The 19,411-nt window shown below is 34.9% G+C and overlaps 1 protein-coding gene and 2 pseudogenes across 1 annotated transcript; all 3 read left to right on the forward strand.

The window, feature by feature from the left end:
- The first annotated feature begins 6,644 nt into the window (after positions 1–6,644).
- On the forward strand, positions 6,645–7,654 carry LOC133880843 (germin-like protein subfamily 1 member 11; annotated as a pseudogene).
- A 2,988-nt stretch (positions 7,655–10,642) lies between these two features.
- On the forward strand, positions 10,643–11,580 carry LOC133881057 (germin-like protein subfamily 1 member 11). Its single transcript, XM_062320021.1, has 2 exons — positions 10,643–10,795; positions 10,843–11,580. Exons 1-2 carry the CDS (start codon positions 10,643–10,645, stop codon positions 11,443–11,445), a joined length of 756 nt encoding a protein of 251 aa, XP_062176005.1. The 3' UTR covers positions 11,446–11,580.
- A 6,687-nt stretch (positions 11,581–18,267) lies between these two features.
- On the forward strand, positions 18,268–19,266 carry LOC133881912 (germin-like protein subfamily 1 member 11; annotated as a pseudogene).
- The last annotated feature ends 145 nt before the right edge of the window (positions 19,267–19,411 follow it).

Raw genomic sequence — 19,411 nt, forward strand, 5'->3', positions numbered from 1 at the left:
TGTTTCTTCCTTCTTCTTCTTCTTTTTTTTTTTTTTTTTTTCGCAGTGTAATAATGGTGGTAGAACAAGTGCATGATTAAAGTTAACTACATCTTGAATCCACAATGTTTGAGATATATATCACACCTAACTTCTCTTGGTACGTGCCCTTCATATATTCTCTTTTAAAAAAAATAAAATTCGACAACATATAAATATATCTTTAAATCAATAATAAACCTTTGCTCATATTTTATTTTAAATCTAATTTATATCGAGGCATTATCAATAATAATGAAACAACATTATTAATTGGTCTTTATATCGGAAAATACCAACTCCCTAACCTGTCAGGCCTAAAGAGGTTTGAATAGATGTTAGGGAAGACCCTACAATGTCCTCGTGATTTTTGAATTGTAGTTCACAATATCATCTTTAATGGTAAAAATTTTACATATAAAGAATTCTAGCACTTAAGTCGAGATTTGTATATATAGTAACAGTAGAAAACATATCTTGTGCATTAAGGGATTCGATTCTATAGTGTAGTGGCTATTCATCATGAAAATTATGTCAAAGATCAGGTTGGAGTAGGAAATGGTGCAGGTTTTGTTATTTCTAATATTGGTTACTCTCATCTTGCTAATAAATTCTCCAAATTTCATATGAAAAATATTTTGCATTGTCGATCTATTTCGCCTAACCATTTATTTAATTTGTTAGCCAGTTTGCAAGCGATTGCCTTTGTTACTTTGAATTATAGTTTTTTCCTTTCTTTTTTTGGACACCATGACGCAATGTTAAGCACGAGTTGAACGCTTGACCCAGGATCTTGTAATTGGGGGTTAACCACTTAAACATATGTTATGTATGTATGATCATTATTCCGTACTATACATATGATTATGATTCTGCTTTACACTCACACATGTTTTTTAGCGCTCGGGAAAATTAGAAACTAAAAAAAAATAGCCATTCTCACGGCCCACCATTTTCTTGAGAATAGTCATTCTAAGTTTTAAAGTATATAATAAAGATTCTATCGCTTATCACATATATGCTTTTATTAGGAAATGAAATATATGATAATGATCTAACACTTGGAATAAAAATTCTTATCACCCATAGAAAATGACTATTTCTTAAATTGAGGAATAACTTTTCCTCTGAAATGTGAGTCAAATAGCTATTCCTCAATTTCAAGAATAATAATTCCCTCATGAATCATGATTATGAGTATTTCATTTTATATTCTTCTATTTCTTAATAGAATAGTCATTTCACGTGTCGAACGTACGTAACCTAAAATATTATATTTCACCTTCTTCTATTTATAATAAAAATTATTCATTTTTCTTAATAAAATAGTCATTTTTCTTATATTGTCAATGTGTTAGGTTATTTTTTATTTTTATAGATAAATGTGTTCTGTTATAAGTATACTACTCTTGCTACCTGCTGGCCAGTGCATGTTAATATATTACTATGCACGCAGTATTCGATCAGTCAATTCACGATGTTTCGATTAAGTAAGATTTTGTTCCAAAAATTTAAAAGTTCATAGTTAAATGATTTCTATTTAAAAATACAATTGACCTATTCAGGAACAACTTAAGAATTGATGCTGCATCAATGATGCGTTCAGCATCTTCCTGATAATCATCCTAAAATTGTATTTTATTTTATTGTTCCTCGTGTGAATCTGTCTACCTGAAAACCCTAATATGACCATTTCAATTTATTTATAAATTTTGGAAAATCCAATTAAGTACAATAGTTAACTTTTTCAAAAGAAAAAATAAACAAAATTTAGAAGCCAATACGGGCAGGCGTAGTTTTACTCGGTTGCAAATATCGATTAAAACTATTTTGGTTGGAAAGGCGTATTTTAAACTCCAACCTCGCGATCGATTGAATCATTAGAAAAGCAAAATTGGAGCAACAGGGTACTTAACATATAGAGAAAGTTTCACTGACTGTCCTTGATATTTCGTCACTTTTACGTACAATTATACCTTTAAGTTTTAAAAAGTGTTAATTTAGTGTATCTATCTTTCAATTTTTTTTTAATTTCACTTGTCCGTTAGGATTTTTCGTTAAATCTTGCCAAAATTTCCAAAATACCTTTTTTTTAAAAAAATAAAAAAATGAAAAAATTATTTATTTAGGAATGTATATTTTTGCAAATTCTGTTAAATTTATCTTAAGCAACGGTTAAATCCTTACAATTTTTTGTTCTTCTTTTTCCTAAAAAAATAGGGCTATTTTAGAAATTTCGACACCTCTCCTTTAGGATTTAATGGAAAATTATAATAGAGGGTGGAAGTTAAAAGAAAATAAATAAAAAATAAAATAAAAATTATAAGTTGGATACTCTAAATTGACACTTTTTACAATTTATGAGTATGATTACAAAAGTGATGAAAGATGTAAAGACCAAGAAATAAAATAGGAAATGTTGCAATTAATAAATTATGTTTATTAAATAAGATGTGATTAATAATAGATTCTAGGTGATAATTATATTATCAAAATAAAATGAGTCTAAAATAAAATAACGGAATTAGAATAATAAAATACTACCAATGAGTATCTAGGAAATAAATTAATAATAATGGGTCCTAGTTAAATAAATAGTTGATTTTATGGGTAAAAGGTAGTTAAAATAAATGTGGGGTCAGATATTAATTGTTAAAAGATAGGATTATAACATTGTGGGGGTAATATCATAAATTAATGTAGTGGGAGGCTTTAAACAAAAATGTAATCTTATCCATGCCACATGTCATGTTAGGATTGGCAATGGGGGAATATCTTATCCTTCTTTTTAATTTAAGAAATAAAAGAAAAACAAAGAAATAGAATAAGCCCTTAAACCGGTCAACAGCCCCCCCCCCCCCCCCCCCCCCCCCTCCTCTTTTCTTTTTTCTTTTCTCTTCTATTTTTTCTTCCTTCTTCTTTGTTCTTCTCACCCGATCACACAGAGAGAGACGAGAGAGTGAGATGGAGTGATTGAGAGGGAGATCAGAGAGGGAGTTGAGAGCAAAGAGTGAGATCGAGACAGGGAGATGAGACCGAGAGAGAGAGAGAGAGCCGAGAGATTGGGAGTGAGATCGGGAGAGTTGAGGGAGATGGAGCCCGATCCTCCGGTGGGTGGCGCCGACGAGACCAGAGAACGTCGGCGATGCGATCTCCGGTGAGCCCGTGACCCATATGTGTGCGAAACCCGTGCAACCCGTGACCCAGTGACCCATGACCCGTGAAACCCGACCCTCTAGGACCAGTTTCCCGGCGATTTTGGGATGATTTTTGGCGGTTCCAGGGGATTTCAGACGAAGACCCGTTGAACCACGAAGACCCATAACCCGAAAGGCCCAGAGACCCAGTCTTTGGATCTAATCCTCCAATCAATCCTGATGTTCTCGCCAAGGCCTTCCAACTAGACAGAAATATGATTAATTATCTTTAGAAAAAGTTCTAGTGGGACAATTATTAGATAAATGTTTGTAATTGCCAATAATGAATCATTAGATGGTTCAGATGGATCCTGCCATTATTCCCTTTGTTGTAGCGTCATAGCAATAATTTCAATCTTTTTAAATAAAATTCTTTCATATATCCTCTCTCAGTCTCTCTCTCTCCTTGTTTATTTTTATTTTTATTTTTTTTCTGGTCACAGAGTGATAATGGAGGTAGAACAATGGCATGATTAAAGTTAACTACATTTTGAATCCACAATGTTTGAGATATCTCTTTTAAAAAAAATAAAACTTGACAACGAGTAAATATATCTTTAAATAAACAATAAATCTTTGGCCATATTTTCTTTTAATCTAACTAAGTTATATTGAGGCATCATCAATAATAATGAAACAACATTATTAATTAGTCTTTATATTGGAAAAAACCAACTTGCCAATCTATGAGGCCTAAAGAGGTTTGAATAGATGTTAGGGAAGACCTACAATCTTCTCCATGATTTTTGAATTGTAGTTGACAATATCATCTTTGATGGTAAAAATATTACATATAAAGAACTCAATCATCACTTAATTCGAGCTTTGTATATATTGTAACGGTAGTGGCTATTCATTATGAAAATTATGTCAAAGATCAGGTTGGAGTAGGAAATGGTACAGGTTTTGTTATTTCTAATATTGGTTCCTCTCATCTTGCAAATAAATTCTTCAAATTTCGTCGGAAAAATATTTTGCGTTGTCAATCTATTTTGCCTAACCTTTTATTTGTTAGCCAGTTTGCACGCGATTGCCTTTGTTACTTTGAATTATAGTTTTTTTTTTTTCGTTTTTTTGACACCATGACGCAATCTTAAGCACGAGTTGAACGCTTGACCCAGGATCTTGTAATTGGGGATTAACCACTTAAACATATGATTATGAATCTGCTTTACAGTACTCACATGTTTTTTAGCGCTCGGGAAAATTAGGAACTAAAAGAAAATAGGGAACTGGAGAAACTGCATATAGGCTATGTGTAAAGTGAGGGCGTTCAGAAGAAACTTTTGGTAGAAGTTGTACATGAAAAGAGATTGTACAGAAGGCATAGGATAGCATGAAATAAGGTTTTAGAGGTGAAAACGATGGCTTTAGAGCTCAAAAATTACCTCATTGATCTTTACCTGGGTAATAACGGCATGTAGCCCGGAAAGGGTTTTCGGATTGAGGTCATTCGCGCAATTTCGACACTTCTAAAAAAAGTTATAACCAAATTACTGTTCCTGTGGGCTAGGAGGAGCCCTGCCTACTTAGAATCTGCATCCGAAGTACGACTGAGTTTTATGAAAATCAGTCGTATATAATATGTTATCGTCTTTGGCATTTTTGTAAGAAAGACAATGTTGTGTCGTAATGTATGTAATGAATTTATAATATAAATGAAGTGTAATCAATTTAGAGCACTCGGGCAATTTAAATTTTGTCGAAATAAAAAATAAAAATAAAAAGATGCCTGCATATTCTGCTACGTAAATCGAGGACTACTGTCATAGCGCCATGTGGAATATGCGATTATTCAGCTTATCAACCAGTTATTTATGTCGTCGTTGCATTACAAAACCTTGCTTACAACTTTTGCCAAATCCTTTTTCTATCCGTTCAACTGAGTTGATATTTTCATCGACCTTTTTCGTTAGTGCCGGTCGAAAAAAAAACCACTAAAATTGGTTTCTAATTAGCGGCTTTGTGGAACCGCGGTTAATGTTTCTTTTTTAAAAAATAATAATAACAAGAAGCTACCACTAAACATACTTAACTAAAGAAAATGATTTTTGTACACATACCCATTGTGAGTGTATATATATAATATGTGTGGGTGCAAATAATGCAACTCTTTTTGAACCAACACTAGTCATTTCGGAAAATCGACGCTAAACCAACTCATTTATAGCGGCATACTAAATTTGGAGATTTCGGTGCTTCAGAAAATGCGGCAAGGTCTTAATTTAGATGTAATTAATTTAGACTCATTTATACAGCTAGACACGTTGTCTTAATTTAGATGAAATTAAACACGATGGTTTCGAAGAGCGAAAGTCTCAAATAGGACTAGCTCAATATATTTTGAGACCTAAGGCGATAATTTTAAACGATGCCTTTTTCCGTGGGTCCCACTCTCTTTATTGGCTTCCTTGTAGTCCACATCCTTTTAGTTGAGTTTCCTAATAAGAGAGAAAATGTACTTTTTTTTGTTGGTTTTAATTGTTGTCTTCTTGGGCTTCTAACTATTTATTTCTCTATTGAAGAGAGTCTCCAAAGAAGAAATCATGCTTCTTTTAATTTTTCAAAACCGTTTCAGATTATGATTGAGTTTTTTTTTTTTCTCCAAACAAACCTATTTTTGGGGGGGCGCCTTATTCCATTGGGAAGAAACAGTTTCAGCTTATGATCAGACTTTTTTTTTTTTTTTTTTCTCTCAAACAAACTTGTATTTGGGGGCCCTATTCCACTTGGGGACCGCCTATCTCACCTTATAGTTGAGCCAGCCCTGGTCTTAAAACGAACAAAAAAAAAAGACCTTAAGCTCTTCTCATGGCGTCGACAATCCCTACGAATCTTACGTAGTGAGAAAGTGCGTACAGAATCACTTGGGCATACGAAATCGCAATCTTATTTAATCACTGCATCGAACAAAACAATCAAAATAAAAACAGAGCGACATGCAAAAGACACGGAGGGATGTTCCAATACACGGTATACGTTAATGTTGATTTGGTCAAATGAGAGACATATAGAGGATATGTTGTCTCTAGGACTCCACTGACGTGTTCAACTCATTTTTGTTTTAACATCACATATTCTCGATCAATCATGAGGGACAGGGTCAACTCCATATACCTATGATATATATATATATATATATATATATATATATATATATATATCAATGTAAAATTCACTAATGAGGAATGGGCCAAAGCAACAGTAGTAGAATTGAACTATTCCTTTCACCAAAACCGTCAAATTTGGCTGCATGTTTTATTAGTGTATATATAAGCGTTCATTACGTACGTAGTTGTTAAAGAAATGTTCCCCCATAAAATAAAAAATTGGTAACCAATGAAGACTTACCAAGTCTTATATCTTCCCCGTGGAAGTTAAAACATAGACCTGTTCAGTAACTCTAATCCATAAATACGTGCCTTCCAATGCAACATTTCTCACCCCTCACCCAATAAGCAAGAATACACAGCATACTCAAAGGTGGAGATAACCTCAAAAATGATGAAAGGCGTTCCTAGGTATCTGGTAACCGTGCTCGTCTTGGCTTTGGCATGCTCCCTTGCCTCTGCATATGACCCCAGCCCTCTTCAAGATTTTTGCGTTTCAACCAACGATTCTGCTTCTGGAGGTATGAAGTACTCATTTGAAGCATCTGTCTGTAATCTTGTATTTTTGTTTTTTTACCCTGTCCCTCTTGTTAGTACTCTACATACAAATATATTTATGCTCCGTTCTTTTTATATAACAAGCTTTTCCTTCTCCATGCAGTATTTGTGAATGGAAAGTTCTGCAAGGACCCCAAGCTTGTCTCTGCCAATGACTTCTTCTTCTCCGGACTAAACGTTCCTAGAGATACGTCAAATCCACTTGGATCGACTGTCACTCTCCTGAATGTGGACAAAATACTAGGCCTCAACACTTTAGGCATATCCTTGGCTCGCATTGACTTTGCACCATACGGCCTAAATCCTCCCCACATTCACCCTCGCGGAACCGAGATTCTTGTAGTCCTAGAGGGTACTCTATTAGTTGGTTTTGTCACATCCAACACAGATAACCGTCTCTTCACCAAAGTTCTTAATGCTGGAGACGTCTTTGTCTTTCCAATTGGTCTCATTCACTTCCAGTTTAATTCTGGGCATACCAATGCCGTAGCCTTTGCCGGTCTCAGTAGCCAGAATCCTGGGGTCATCACCATAGCAAATGCAGTCTTTGGATCTAATCCTCCCATCAATGCTGATGTTCTCGCCAAGGCCTTCCAACTGGATAGAAATGTGATTAATTTTCTTCAGAAAAAGTTCTAGTGGGACAATAATTAGATAAATATTTGTAATTGCCAATAATTGAATCATTCGATGGTTCAGATGGAGCTTGCCATTATTCCGATGTTGTAATGCCATAGCAATAACTTCAATAAAATAAAATTCTTTCTTATATACACTCTCTCTCTGTCTCTCTCTCCTTTTTTTTTTTTTATTATTTTCTGGTCACGGAGTGATAATGGAGGTAGAACAAGTGCATGATTAAAGTTAACTACATTTTGAATCCACACTGTTTGAGATATCTCTTTTAAAAAAATAAAACTCAACAACAAATAAATATATCTTTAAATCAACAATAAATCTTTGCTCATATTTTCTTTTAAATCTAAGTTATATCGAGGCATTATCAATAATAATGAAACAACATTATTAATTGGTCTTTATATCGGAAAATACCAACTCGCTAACCTGTCAGGCCTAAAGAGGTTTGAATAGATGTAAGGGAAGACCCTACAATGTCCTCATGATTTTTGAATTGTAGTTCACAATATCATCTTTAATGGTAAAAATTTTACATGTAAAGACTTCTAGAACTTAAGTCGAGCTTTGTATATATAGTACAGTAGAAAACATATCTTGTGCATTAAGGGATTCGATTCTAGAGTGTAGTGGCTATTCATCATGAAAATTATGTCAGGGATCATGTTGGAGTAAAAAAATCAAAACGACGTCGTTTCATTACCCATTTTCATCGAATGTTAACCGATTTAACCGACTTAACCGACCGCCTATTAACCGCTTTACCGACTGCCTATTAACCGCTTAACCGACTTAACCAACATAAATTCACCGATTGCATTCCGACAAAAGTCGGTTAACCGACCGAATTAACCGCCTACCATACCGACGCCCACCCCTAGTGGCCAATCAATCATAGTTGATGCTGATCTTATCAGTGATGTTACTCACATTCCTATAATTGTAGCTCCCGGACTTCCTTATCCAAATCATGTGGAACCCCCCTCCATTGAAGACTTGAGGATGTTATTTGATCCTCAAGGCCTTGAAGAGATGAGGAACATTCCCATTGGATGGCTGCAATCTCCTCACCGGCTCCTAGCTCGTATCATGATGTAGAATTTATGGCCGCTCTCCAGAAACAGGAATATCACCATTCGTAGGACCAGATTTTTATATGCCATCATCAGACGTGTTCCCTTTTGTCTTTGCACTGTGTTAGATGTACTAGCTCTCTTGGAGTATTTGTGTGATTCGATCAACCATTGAAGTCTAACTTAGGGAAGAGCCCTAAGTTAAAGGAATCCATTGAAGAACCCTTTAGACAGGCGGTCTGGTTGGAGGCGTTCACGTATAGGTATGTATCAGAGTTAAAGGTACGACTACTGCATTAGGTTATGTGAGTACGACTGCTTTATAACTAGTTTTTTGTTCTGAATAGTGGATTTCCTGAGTTTAGCTTCCCCGAAGTTATTTTCTCTTTGTCTAAAGAGTTTCCACTTCGTCATCAAAATATATGTGTTAATTACTTTACTGCTTTACATATTTTGGCTGCATGTTTGGTTGTGATCACACACACACACACACACACACACACATTAGGAGTCATATTTATTTTTCAATTGGTATCATAGCAGGTTCACTCGTTTTTCGATTAAATTCCTGAGTGGATCCTAGACTCCTATTTGTTTTTATATCATGTCTCTTAATCTTAATTCTATTATTGCTTTTGATGGCTCGAATTATAGTTATTGGAAAGCTAAAATTAGATTCTTTTTAAAATCAATTGACGTTTGGCATATTGTTGAGTTTGGGTGGACCCCACCGACTACAACAGTTGCTGAATGGACTACCGTTGAAACACGTACTCGTCTTTCCAATGGTCAAGCCTTAAATGATCTTTGTCAAACTCTTTTACCATTTGAATTCTCATGAATTTCACATTGTGAAATTGCTCAAGAAGCATGGGCAATACTGAAAACTACATACGACGGCACAAAAATTAAAAAATCTGACAAGCTTCAAATGTTAGTTTCTCAGTTCGAAGGAATAAAGATGGAAGAGGATGAACCTTTTAATGAGTTTTGCACCAAGATCAGCGACCTGAGAAATTTCATGGTAAGGCTCGCGAAGAAGATCTCGGATGCAAAACTCATTAAAAAGATACTAAGATCGTTGCTTGAGCGTTTCAGAATAAAAGTCACTATTGTACTAATGCCATGTGGAATATGCGATTATTCCGCTTATCGACCATTTATTTATGTCATCTCTTTACAAAACTTTACTTACAACTTTTGCTAAATCCTGTCTTCTTCTTCTTTTTGAACCAGCTAAATCCTATGTCTATTCGTTCAGCTCGGTTGATATTTTCATCGAGTTCTTTGGTTGAAAATTTGTGGCCCTTTTTTTTTTAAAGAAAAAATAATAATAGTAACAATCTTAATTAATTATGCAGTAAGAAAGTGCATACAGAATCACTTGGGCATACGAAATCGCAATCTTATTTTATTATGTTGGGACGATTCAATACAAGAGAAGAAAACGCTTAATTTGTTTCTCATTTCAACTCCATCACTGCATGGAACAAAACAATCAAAATAAAAACCGAGCGACATGCAAAAGACACGGAGGGATGTTCCAATACACGTACGTTAATGTTGATTTGGTCAAATGAGAGACATATAGAGGATATGTTGTCTCTAGGACTCCACTGACGTGTTCAACTCATTTTTGTTTTAACATCACATATTCTCGATCAATCATGAGGGACAGGGTCAACTCCATATACCTATAATATATATATATATCAATGTAAAATTCACTAATGAGGAATGGGCCAAAGCAACAGTAGTAGAATTGAACTATTCCATTCACCAAAACCGTCAAATTTGGCTGCATGTTCTATTAGTGTATATATAAGCGTTCATTACGCACGTAGTTGTTAAAGAAATGTTCCCCCTTAAAATAAAAAATTGGTAACCAATGAAGACTTACCAAGTCTTATATCTTCTCCGTGGAAGTTAAAACATAGACCTGTTCAGTAACTCTAATCCATAAATACGTGCCTTCCAATGCAACATTTCTCACCCCTCACCCAATAAGCAATAATACACAGCATACTCAAAGGTGGAGATAACCTCAAAAATGATGAAAGGCTTTCCTAGGTATCTGGTAACCGTGCTCGTCTTGGCTTTGGCATGCTCCCTTGCCTCTGCATATGACCCCAGCCCTCTTCAAGATTTTTGCGTTTCAACCAACGATTCTGCTTCTGGAGGTATGAAGTCATTTGAAGCATCTGTCTGTAATCTTGTATTTTTGTTTTTTTACCCTGCCCCTCTTGTTAGTACTCTACATACAAATATATTTATGCTCCGTTCTTTTTATATAACAAGCTTTTCGTTCTCCATGCAGTATTTGTGAATGGAAAGTTCTGCAAGGACCCCAAGCTTGTCTCTGCCAATGACTTCTTCTTCTCCGGACTAAACATTCCCAGAGATACGTCAAATCCACTTGGATCGACTGTCACTCTCCTGAATGTGGACAAAATACTAGGCCTCAACACTTTAGGCATATCCTTGGCTCGCATTGACTTTGCACCATACGGCCTAAATCCTCCCCACATTCACCCTCGTGGAACCGAGATTCTTGTAGTCCTAGAGGGTACTCTATTAGTTGGTTTTGTCACATCCAACACAGATAACCGTCTCTTCACCAAAGTTCTTAATGCTGGAGACGTCTTTGTCTTCCCAATTGGCCTCATACACTTCCAGTTTAATTCTGGGCATACCAATGCTGTAGCCTTTGCCGGTCTCAGCAGCCAGAATCCTGGGGTCATCACCATCGCAAATGCAGTCTTTGGATCTAATCCTCCAATCAATCCTGATGTTCTTGCCAAGGCCTTCCAACTAGACAGAAATGTGATTAATTATCTTCAGAAAAAGTTCTAGTGGGACAATTATTAGATAAATATTTGTAATTGCCAATAATGAATCATTTGATGGTTCAAATGGATCTTGCCATTATTCACTTCGTTGTAACACCATAGCAATAACTTCAATGAAATAAAATTCTTCCTTACTCTCTCTCTCTGTTTCTTCCTTCTTCTTCTTCTTTTTCCTTTTATTTTTTTTCACGGTGTGATAATGGAGGTAGAACAAGTGCATGATTAAAGTTAACTACATTTTGAATCCACAATGTTTGAGATATCACACCTAACTTCTCTTGGTACGTGCCCTTCATATATTCTCTTTTAAAAAAATAAAATTCGACAACATATAATTATATCTTAAAATCAATAATAAACCTTTGCTCTTATTTTATTTTAAATCTAATTTATATCGAGGCATTATCAATAATAATGAAACAACATTATTAATTGGTCTTTACATCGGAAAATACCAACTCCCTAACCTATCAGGCCTAAAGAGGTTTGAATAGATGTTAGGGAAGACCCTACAATGTCCTCGTGATTTTTGAATTGTAGTTCACAATATCATCTTTAATGGTAAAAATTTTACATATAAAGAATTCTAGCACTTAAGTCGAGCTTTGTATATATAGTAACAGTAGAAAACATATCTTGTGCATTAAGGGATTCGATTCTATAGTGTAGTGGCTATTCATCATGAAAATTATGTCAAAGATCAGGTTGGAGTAGGAAATGGTGCAGGTTTTGTTATTTCTAATATTGGTTACTCTCATCTTGCTAATAAATTCTCCAAATTTCATATGAAAAATATTTTCCATTGTCGATCTATTTCGCCTAACCATTTATTTAATTTGTTAGCCAGTTTGCACTCGATTGCCTTTGTTACTTTGAATTATAGTTTTTTCCTTTCCTTTTTTTGACCCCATGACGCAATGTTAAGCACGAGTTGAACGCTTGACCCAGGATCTTGTAATTGGGGGTTAACCACTTAAACATATGTTATGTATGTATGATCATTATTCCGTACTATACATATGATTATGAATCTGCTTTACACTCACACATGTTTTTTAGCGCTCGGGAAAATTAGGAACTAAAAAAAAATAGCCATTCTCACGGCCCATCATTTTCTTGAGAATAGTCATTCTAAGTTTTAAAGTATATAATAAAGATTCTATCCCTTATCACATATATGCTTTTATTAGGAAATGAAATATATGATAATGATCTAACACTTGGAATAAAAATTCTTATCACCCATAGAAAATGACTATTTCTTAAATTGAGGAATAACTTTTCCTCTCAAATCTGAGTCGAATACTATTCCTCAATTTCAGGAATAATAATTCCCTCATGAATCATGATAATGAGTATTTCATTTTATATTCTTCTATTTCTTAATAGAATAGTCATTTCACGTGTCGAACGTACGTAACCTAAAATATTATATTTCACCTTCTTCTATTTATAATAAAAATTATTCATTTTTCTTAATAAAATAGTCATTTTTCTTATATTGTCAATGTGTTAGGTTATTTTTTATTTTTATAGATAAATGTGTTATGTTATAAGTATACTACTCTTGCTGCCTGCTGTCCAATGCATGTTAATATATTACTATGCACGTAGTACTCGATCAGTCAATTCACGATGTTTCGATTACGTAAGATTTTGTTCCAAAAATTTAAAAGTTCATAGTTAAATGATTTCTGTTTAAAAATACAATTGACCTATTCAGGAACAACTTAAGAATTGATGCTGCATCAATGATGCGTTCAGCATCTTCCTGATAATCATCCTAAAATTGTATTTTATTTTATTGTTCCTCGTGTGAATCTGTCTACCTGAAAACCGTAATATGACCATTTCAATTTATTTATAAATTTTGGAAAATCCAATTAAGTACAATAGTTAACTTTTTCAAAAGAAAAAATAAACAAAGTTTAGAAGCCAATACGGGCAGGCGTAGTTTTACTCGGTTGCAAATACCGATTAAAACTATTTTTGTTGGAAAGGCGTATTTTAAACTCCAACCTCGCGATCGATTGAATCATTAGAAAAGCAAAATTGGAGCAACAGGGTACTTAACATATAGAGAAAGTTTCACTGACTGTCCTAGATATTTCATCACTTTTACGTACAATTATACCTTTAAGTTTTAAAAAGTGTTAATTTAGTGTATCTAGCTTTCAATTTTTTTTTTAATTTCACTTGTCCGTTAGGATTTTTCTTTAAATCATGCCAAAATATCCAAAATACCTTTTTTTTTTTTAAAAAAAAAAAAAAATTATTTATTTAGGAATGTATATTTTTTCAAATTCTGTTAAATCTATCTTAAGCAACGGTTAAATCCTTACAATTTTTTGTTCTTCATTTTCCTAAAAAAACTAGGGGTATTTTAGAAATTCCGACACCTCTCCTTTAGGATTTAATGAAAAATTATAATAGAGGGTGAAAGTTAAAAGAAAATAAATAAAAATTATAAGTTGGATACTCTAAATTGACACTTTTTACAATTTATGAATATGATTTCAAAAGTGATGAAAGATGTAAAGACCAAGAAATAAAATAGGAAATGTTTCAATTAATAAATTATGTTTATTAAATAAGATGTGATTAATAATAGATTCAAGGCGATAATTATATTATCAAAATAAAATGAGTCTAAGATAAAATAACGGAATTAGAATAATAAAATACTACCAATGGGTATCTAGGAAATAAATTATTAATAATGGGTCCTAGTTAAATAAATTGTTGATTGTATGGGTAAAAGGAAGTTAAAATAAATGTGGGGTCAGATATTAATTGTTAAAAGATAGGATTATAACATTGTGAGGGTAATATCATAAATTAAGGTAGTGGGAGGCTTTAAATAAAAATGTAATCTTATCCATGCCACATGTCATGTTAGGATTGGCTATGGGGGGATATCTTATCCTTCTTTTTAATTTAAGAAATAAAAAAACAACAAAGAAATAGAATAAGCCCCTAAACCGGTCAACAGGCCCCCCCCCCCCCCCCCCCCCGCCCCCGCCCCCTCCTCTTTTCTTTCTTCTATTTTTTCTTCCTTCTTCTTTGTTCTTCTCACCCGATCACACAGAGAGAGACGAGAGAGTGAGATGGAGTGATTGAGAGGGAGATCAGAGAGGGAGTTGAGAGCAGAGAGTGAGATCGAGACAGGGAGATGAGACCGAGAGAGAGAGAGAGAGCCGAGAGATTGGGAGTGAGATCGGGAGAATTGAGGGAGATGGAGCCTGATCCTCCGGTGGGTGGCACCGATGAGACCAGAGAACGTCGGCGATGCGATCTCCGGTGAACCCTTGACCCATATGTGTGCGAAACCCGTGCAACCCGTAACCCAGTGAACCATGACCCATGAAACCCGACCCTCTAGGACCAGTTTTCCGGCGTTTTTGGATGATTTTCGGCGATTCCAGGGGATTTCAGACGAAGACCCATTGAACCACGAAGACCCATAACCCAAAAGGCCCAGAGACCTAGTCTTTGGATCTAATCCTCCAATCAATCCTGATGTTCTCGCCAAGGCCTTCCAACTAGACAGAAATATGATTAATTATCTTCAGAAAAAGTTATAGTGGGACAATTATTAGATAAATGTTTGTAATTGCCAATAATGAATCATTAGATGGTTCAGATGGATCCTGCCATTATTCCCTTTGTTGTAGCGCCATAGCAATAATTTCAATCAAATAAAATTCTTTCATATATCCTCTCTCTCTCTCTCTCTCTCTCCTTGTTCATTTTATTTTTATTTTTTTTCTGGTCACAGAGTGATAATGGAGGTAGAACAAGGGCATGATTAAAGTTAACTACATTTTGAATCCACAATGTTTGAGATATCTCTTTTAAAAAAAATAAAACTTGACAACAAGTAAATATATCTTTAAATAAACAATAAATCTTTGGCCATATTTTCTTTTAATCTAACTAAGTTATATTGAGGCATCATCAATAATAATGAAATAACATTATTAATTAGTCTTTATATTGGAAAAAACAAACTTGCCAATCTATGAGGCCTAAAGAGGTTTGAATAGATGTTAGGGAAGACCTACAATCTTCTCCATGAGTTTTGAATTGTAGTTGACAATATCATCTTTGATGGTAAAAATATTACATATAAAGAACTCTATCATCACTTAATTCGAGCTTTGTATATATTGTAACGGTAGTGGCTATTCATTATGAAAATTATGTCAAAGATCAGGTTGGAGTAGGAAATGGTGCAGGTTTTGTTATTTCTAATATTGGTTCCTCTCATCTTGCAAATAAATTCTTCAAATTTCGTAGGAAAAATATTTTGCGTTGTCAATCTATTTTGCCTAACCTTTTATTTGTTAGCCAGTTTGCACGCGATTGCCTTTGTTACTTTGAATTATAGTTTTTTTTTTTTTTCCTTTTTTTGACACCATGACGCAATGTTAAGCACGAGTTGAACGCTTGACCCAGGATCTTATAATTGGGGATTAACCACTTAAACATATGATTATGAATCTGCTTTACAGTACTCACATGTTTTTTAGCGCTCGGGAAAATTAGGAACTAAAAGAAAATAGGGAACTGGAGAAACTGCATATAGGCTATGTGTAAAGTGAGAGCGTTCTGAAGAAACTTTTGGTAGAAGTTGTACATGAAAAGAGATTGTACAGAAGGCATAGGATAGCATGAAATAAGGTTTTAGAGGTGAAAACGATGGCTTTAGAGCTCAAAAATTACCTCATTGATCTTTACCTGGGTAATAACGGCATGTAGCCCGGAAAGAGTTTTCGGATTGAGGTCATTCGCGCAATTTCGACACTTATAAAAAAAGTTATAACCAAATTACTGTTCCTGTGGGCTAGGAGGAGCCCTGCCTACTTAGAATCTGCATCCGAAGTACGACTGAGTTTTATGAAAATCAGTCGTATATAATATGTTATCGTCTTTGGCATTTTTGTAAGAAAGACAATGTTGTGTCGTAATGTATGTAATGAATTTATAATATAAATGAAGTGTAATCAATTTAGAGCACTCGGGCAATTTAAATTTTGTCGAAATAAAAAATAAAAATAAAAAGATGCCTGCATATTCTGCTACGTAAATCGAGGACTACTGTCATAGCGCCATGTGGAATATGCGATTATTCAGCTTATCAACCAGTTATTTATGTCGTCGTTGCATTACAAAACCTTGCTTACAACTTTTGCCAAATCCTTTTTCTATCCGTTCAACTGAGTTGATATTTTCATCGACCTTTTTCGTTAGTGCCGGTCGAAAAAACACCGCTAAAAATGGTTTCTAATTAGCGGCTTTGTGGAACCGCGGTTATTGTTTCTTTTTTAAAAAAATAATAATAACAAGAAGCTACCACTAAACATACTTAACTAAAGAAAATGATTTTTGTACACATACCCATTGTGAGTGTATATATATAATATGTGTGGGTGCAAATAATGCAACTCTTTTTGAACCAACACTAGTCATTTCGGAAAATCGACGCTAAACCAACTCATTTATAGCGGCATACTAAATTTGGAGATTTCGGTGCTTTAGAAAATGCGGCAAGGTCTTAATTTAGATGAAATTAAATTAGACTCGTTTATACAGCTAGACATGTTGTCTTAATTTAGATGAAATTAAACACAATGGTTTCGAAGAGCGAAAGTCTCAAATAGTACTGGCTCAATATATTTTGAGGCCTAAGGCGAGAATTTTAAACGATGCCTTTTTCTGTGCTCCTCACTCTCAATGATGGTTGTTTTTGTGAATTATGACTTATATTTCAACTAGTCTTTTTCCGTGGGCCCCACTCTCTTCATTGGCTTTCTTGTAGTCCACATCCTTTTAGTTGAGTTTCCTAATAAGAGAGAAAATGTACTTTTTTTTTTTTTTTGGTTTTAATTGTTGTCTTCTTGGGCTTCTAACTATTTATTTCTCTATTGAAGAGAGTCTCCAAAGAAGAGATCATGTTTATTTTAATTTTTCAAAACCGTTTCAAATTATGATTGAGTTTTTTTTTTTGGGGGGCCTTATTCCATTGGGAAGAAACCGTTTCAGCTTATGATCAGACTTTTTCTTTTTTTTTTTTCCTCTCAGACAAACCTGTATTTGGGGGCCCTATTCCACTTGGGACCGCCTATCTCACCTTATAGTTGACCCAGCCCTGGTCTTAAAACGAACAAAAAAAGACCTTAAGCTCTTCTCATGGCGTCGACAATCCCTACGAATCTTACGTAGTGAGAAAGTGCGTACAGAATCACTTGGGCATACGAAATCGCAATCTTATTTAATCACTGCATCGAACAAAACAATCAAAATAAAAACAGAGCGACATGCAAAAGACACGGAGGGGTGTTCCAATACACGTACGTTAATGTGGATTTGGTCAAATGAGAGACATATAGAGGATATGTTGTCTCTAGGACTCCACTGACGTGTTCAACTCATTTTTGTTTTAACATCACATATTCTCGATCAATCATGAGGGACAGGGTCAACTCCATATACCTATAATATATATATATATCAATGTAAAATTCACTAATGGGCCAAAGCAACAGTAGTAGAATTGAACTATTCCATTCACCAAAACCGTCAAATTTGGCTGCATGTTAAAGAAATTGTTCCCCCTTAAAATTGTGCGTTTTTAAAATATACCTACTTACGTACGTAGGTAAGCGTTCATTACGTACGTAGTTGTTAAAGAAATGTTCCCCCTTAAAATAAAAAATTGGTAACCAATGAAGACTCACCAAGTCTTATATCTTCCCCGTGGAAGTTAAAACATAGACCTGTTCAGTGACTCTAATCCATAAATACGTGCCTTCCAATGCAACATTTCTCACCCCTCACCCAATAAGCAAGAATACACAGCATACTCAAAGGTGGAGATAACCTCAAAAATGATGAAAGGCGTTCCTAGGTATCTGGTAACCGTGCTCGTCTTGGCTTTGGCATGCTCCCTGGCCTCTGCATATGACCCCAGCCCTCTTCAAGATTTTTGCGTTTCAACCAACGATTCCACTTCTGGAGGTATGAAGTCATTTGAAGCATCTGTATGCAATCTTGTATTTTTGTTGTTTTACCCTGCCCCTCTTGTTAATACTCTACATACAAATATATTTATGCTCCGTTCTTTTTATATAACAAGCTTTTCCTTCTCCATGCAGTATTTGTGAATGGAAAGTTCTGCAAGGACCCCAAGCTTGTCTCTGCCAATGACTTCTTCTTCTCCGGACTAAACATTCCTAGAGATACGTCAAATCCACTTGGATCGACTGTCACTCTCCTGAATGTGGACAAAATACTAGGCCTCAACACTTTAGGCATATCCTTGGCTCGCATTGACTTTGCACCATACGGCCTAAATCCTCCCCACATTCACCCTCGCGGAACCGAGATTCTTGTAGTCCTAAAGGGTACTCTATTAGTTGGTTTTGTCACATCCAACACAGATAACCGTCTCTTCACCAAAGTTCTTAATGCTGGAGACGTCTTTGTCTTTCCAATTGGTCTCATTCACTTCCAGTTTAATTCTGGGCATACCAATGCCGTAGCCTTTGCCGGTCTCAGCAGCCAGAATCCTGGGGTCATCACCATAGCAAATGCAGTCTTTGGATCTAATCCTCCCATCAATGCTGATGTTCTCGCCAAGGCCTTCCAACTAGACAGAAATGTGATTAATTTTCTTCAGAAAAAGTTCTAGTGGGACAATAATTAGATAAATATTTGTAATTGCCAATAATTGAATCATTCGATGGTTCAGATGGAGCTTGCCATTATTCCGATGTTGTAATGCCATAGCAATAACTTCAATGAAATAAAATTCTTTCTTATATACACTCTCTCTCTCTCTGTCTCTCTCTCCTTTTTTTTTTTTGTTATTATTTTCTGGTCACGGAGTGATAATGGAGGTAGAACAAGTGCATGATTAAAGTTAACTACATTTGGAATCCACACTGTTTGAGATATCTCTTTTAAAA

The sequence above is a fragment of the Alnus glutinosa genome, chromosome 11 (genome assembly GCF_958979055.1).
Source record: "Alnus glutinosa chromosome 11, dhAlnGlut1.1, whole genome shotgun sequence".
Lineage (NCBI taxonomy): Eukaryota > Viridiplantae > Streptophyta > Magnoliopsida > Fagales > Betulaceae > Alnus > Alnus glutinosa.

Excerpts from the sequence above, each read along its gene's own strand:
- LOC133881057 (XM_062320021.1), top strand. The coding sequence starts at position 10,643 with ATGATGAAAGGCTTTCCTAGGTATCTGGTAACCGTGCTCGTCTTGGCT. Across the intron at positions 10,796-10,842 it reads TGAAGTCATTTGAAGCATCT|TACTCTACATACAAATATAT; the intron begins GTCTGTAATCTT and ends CCCTCTTGTTAG.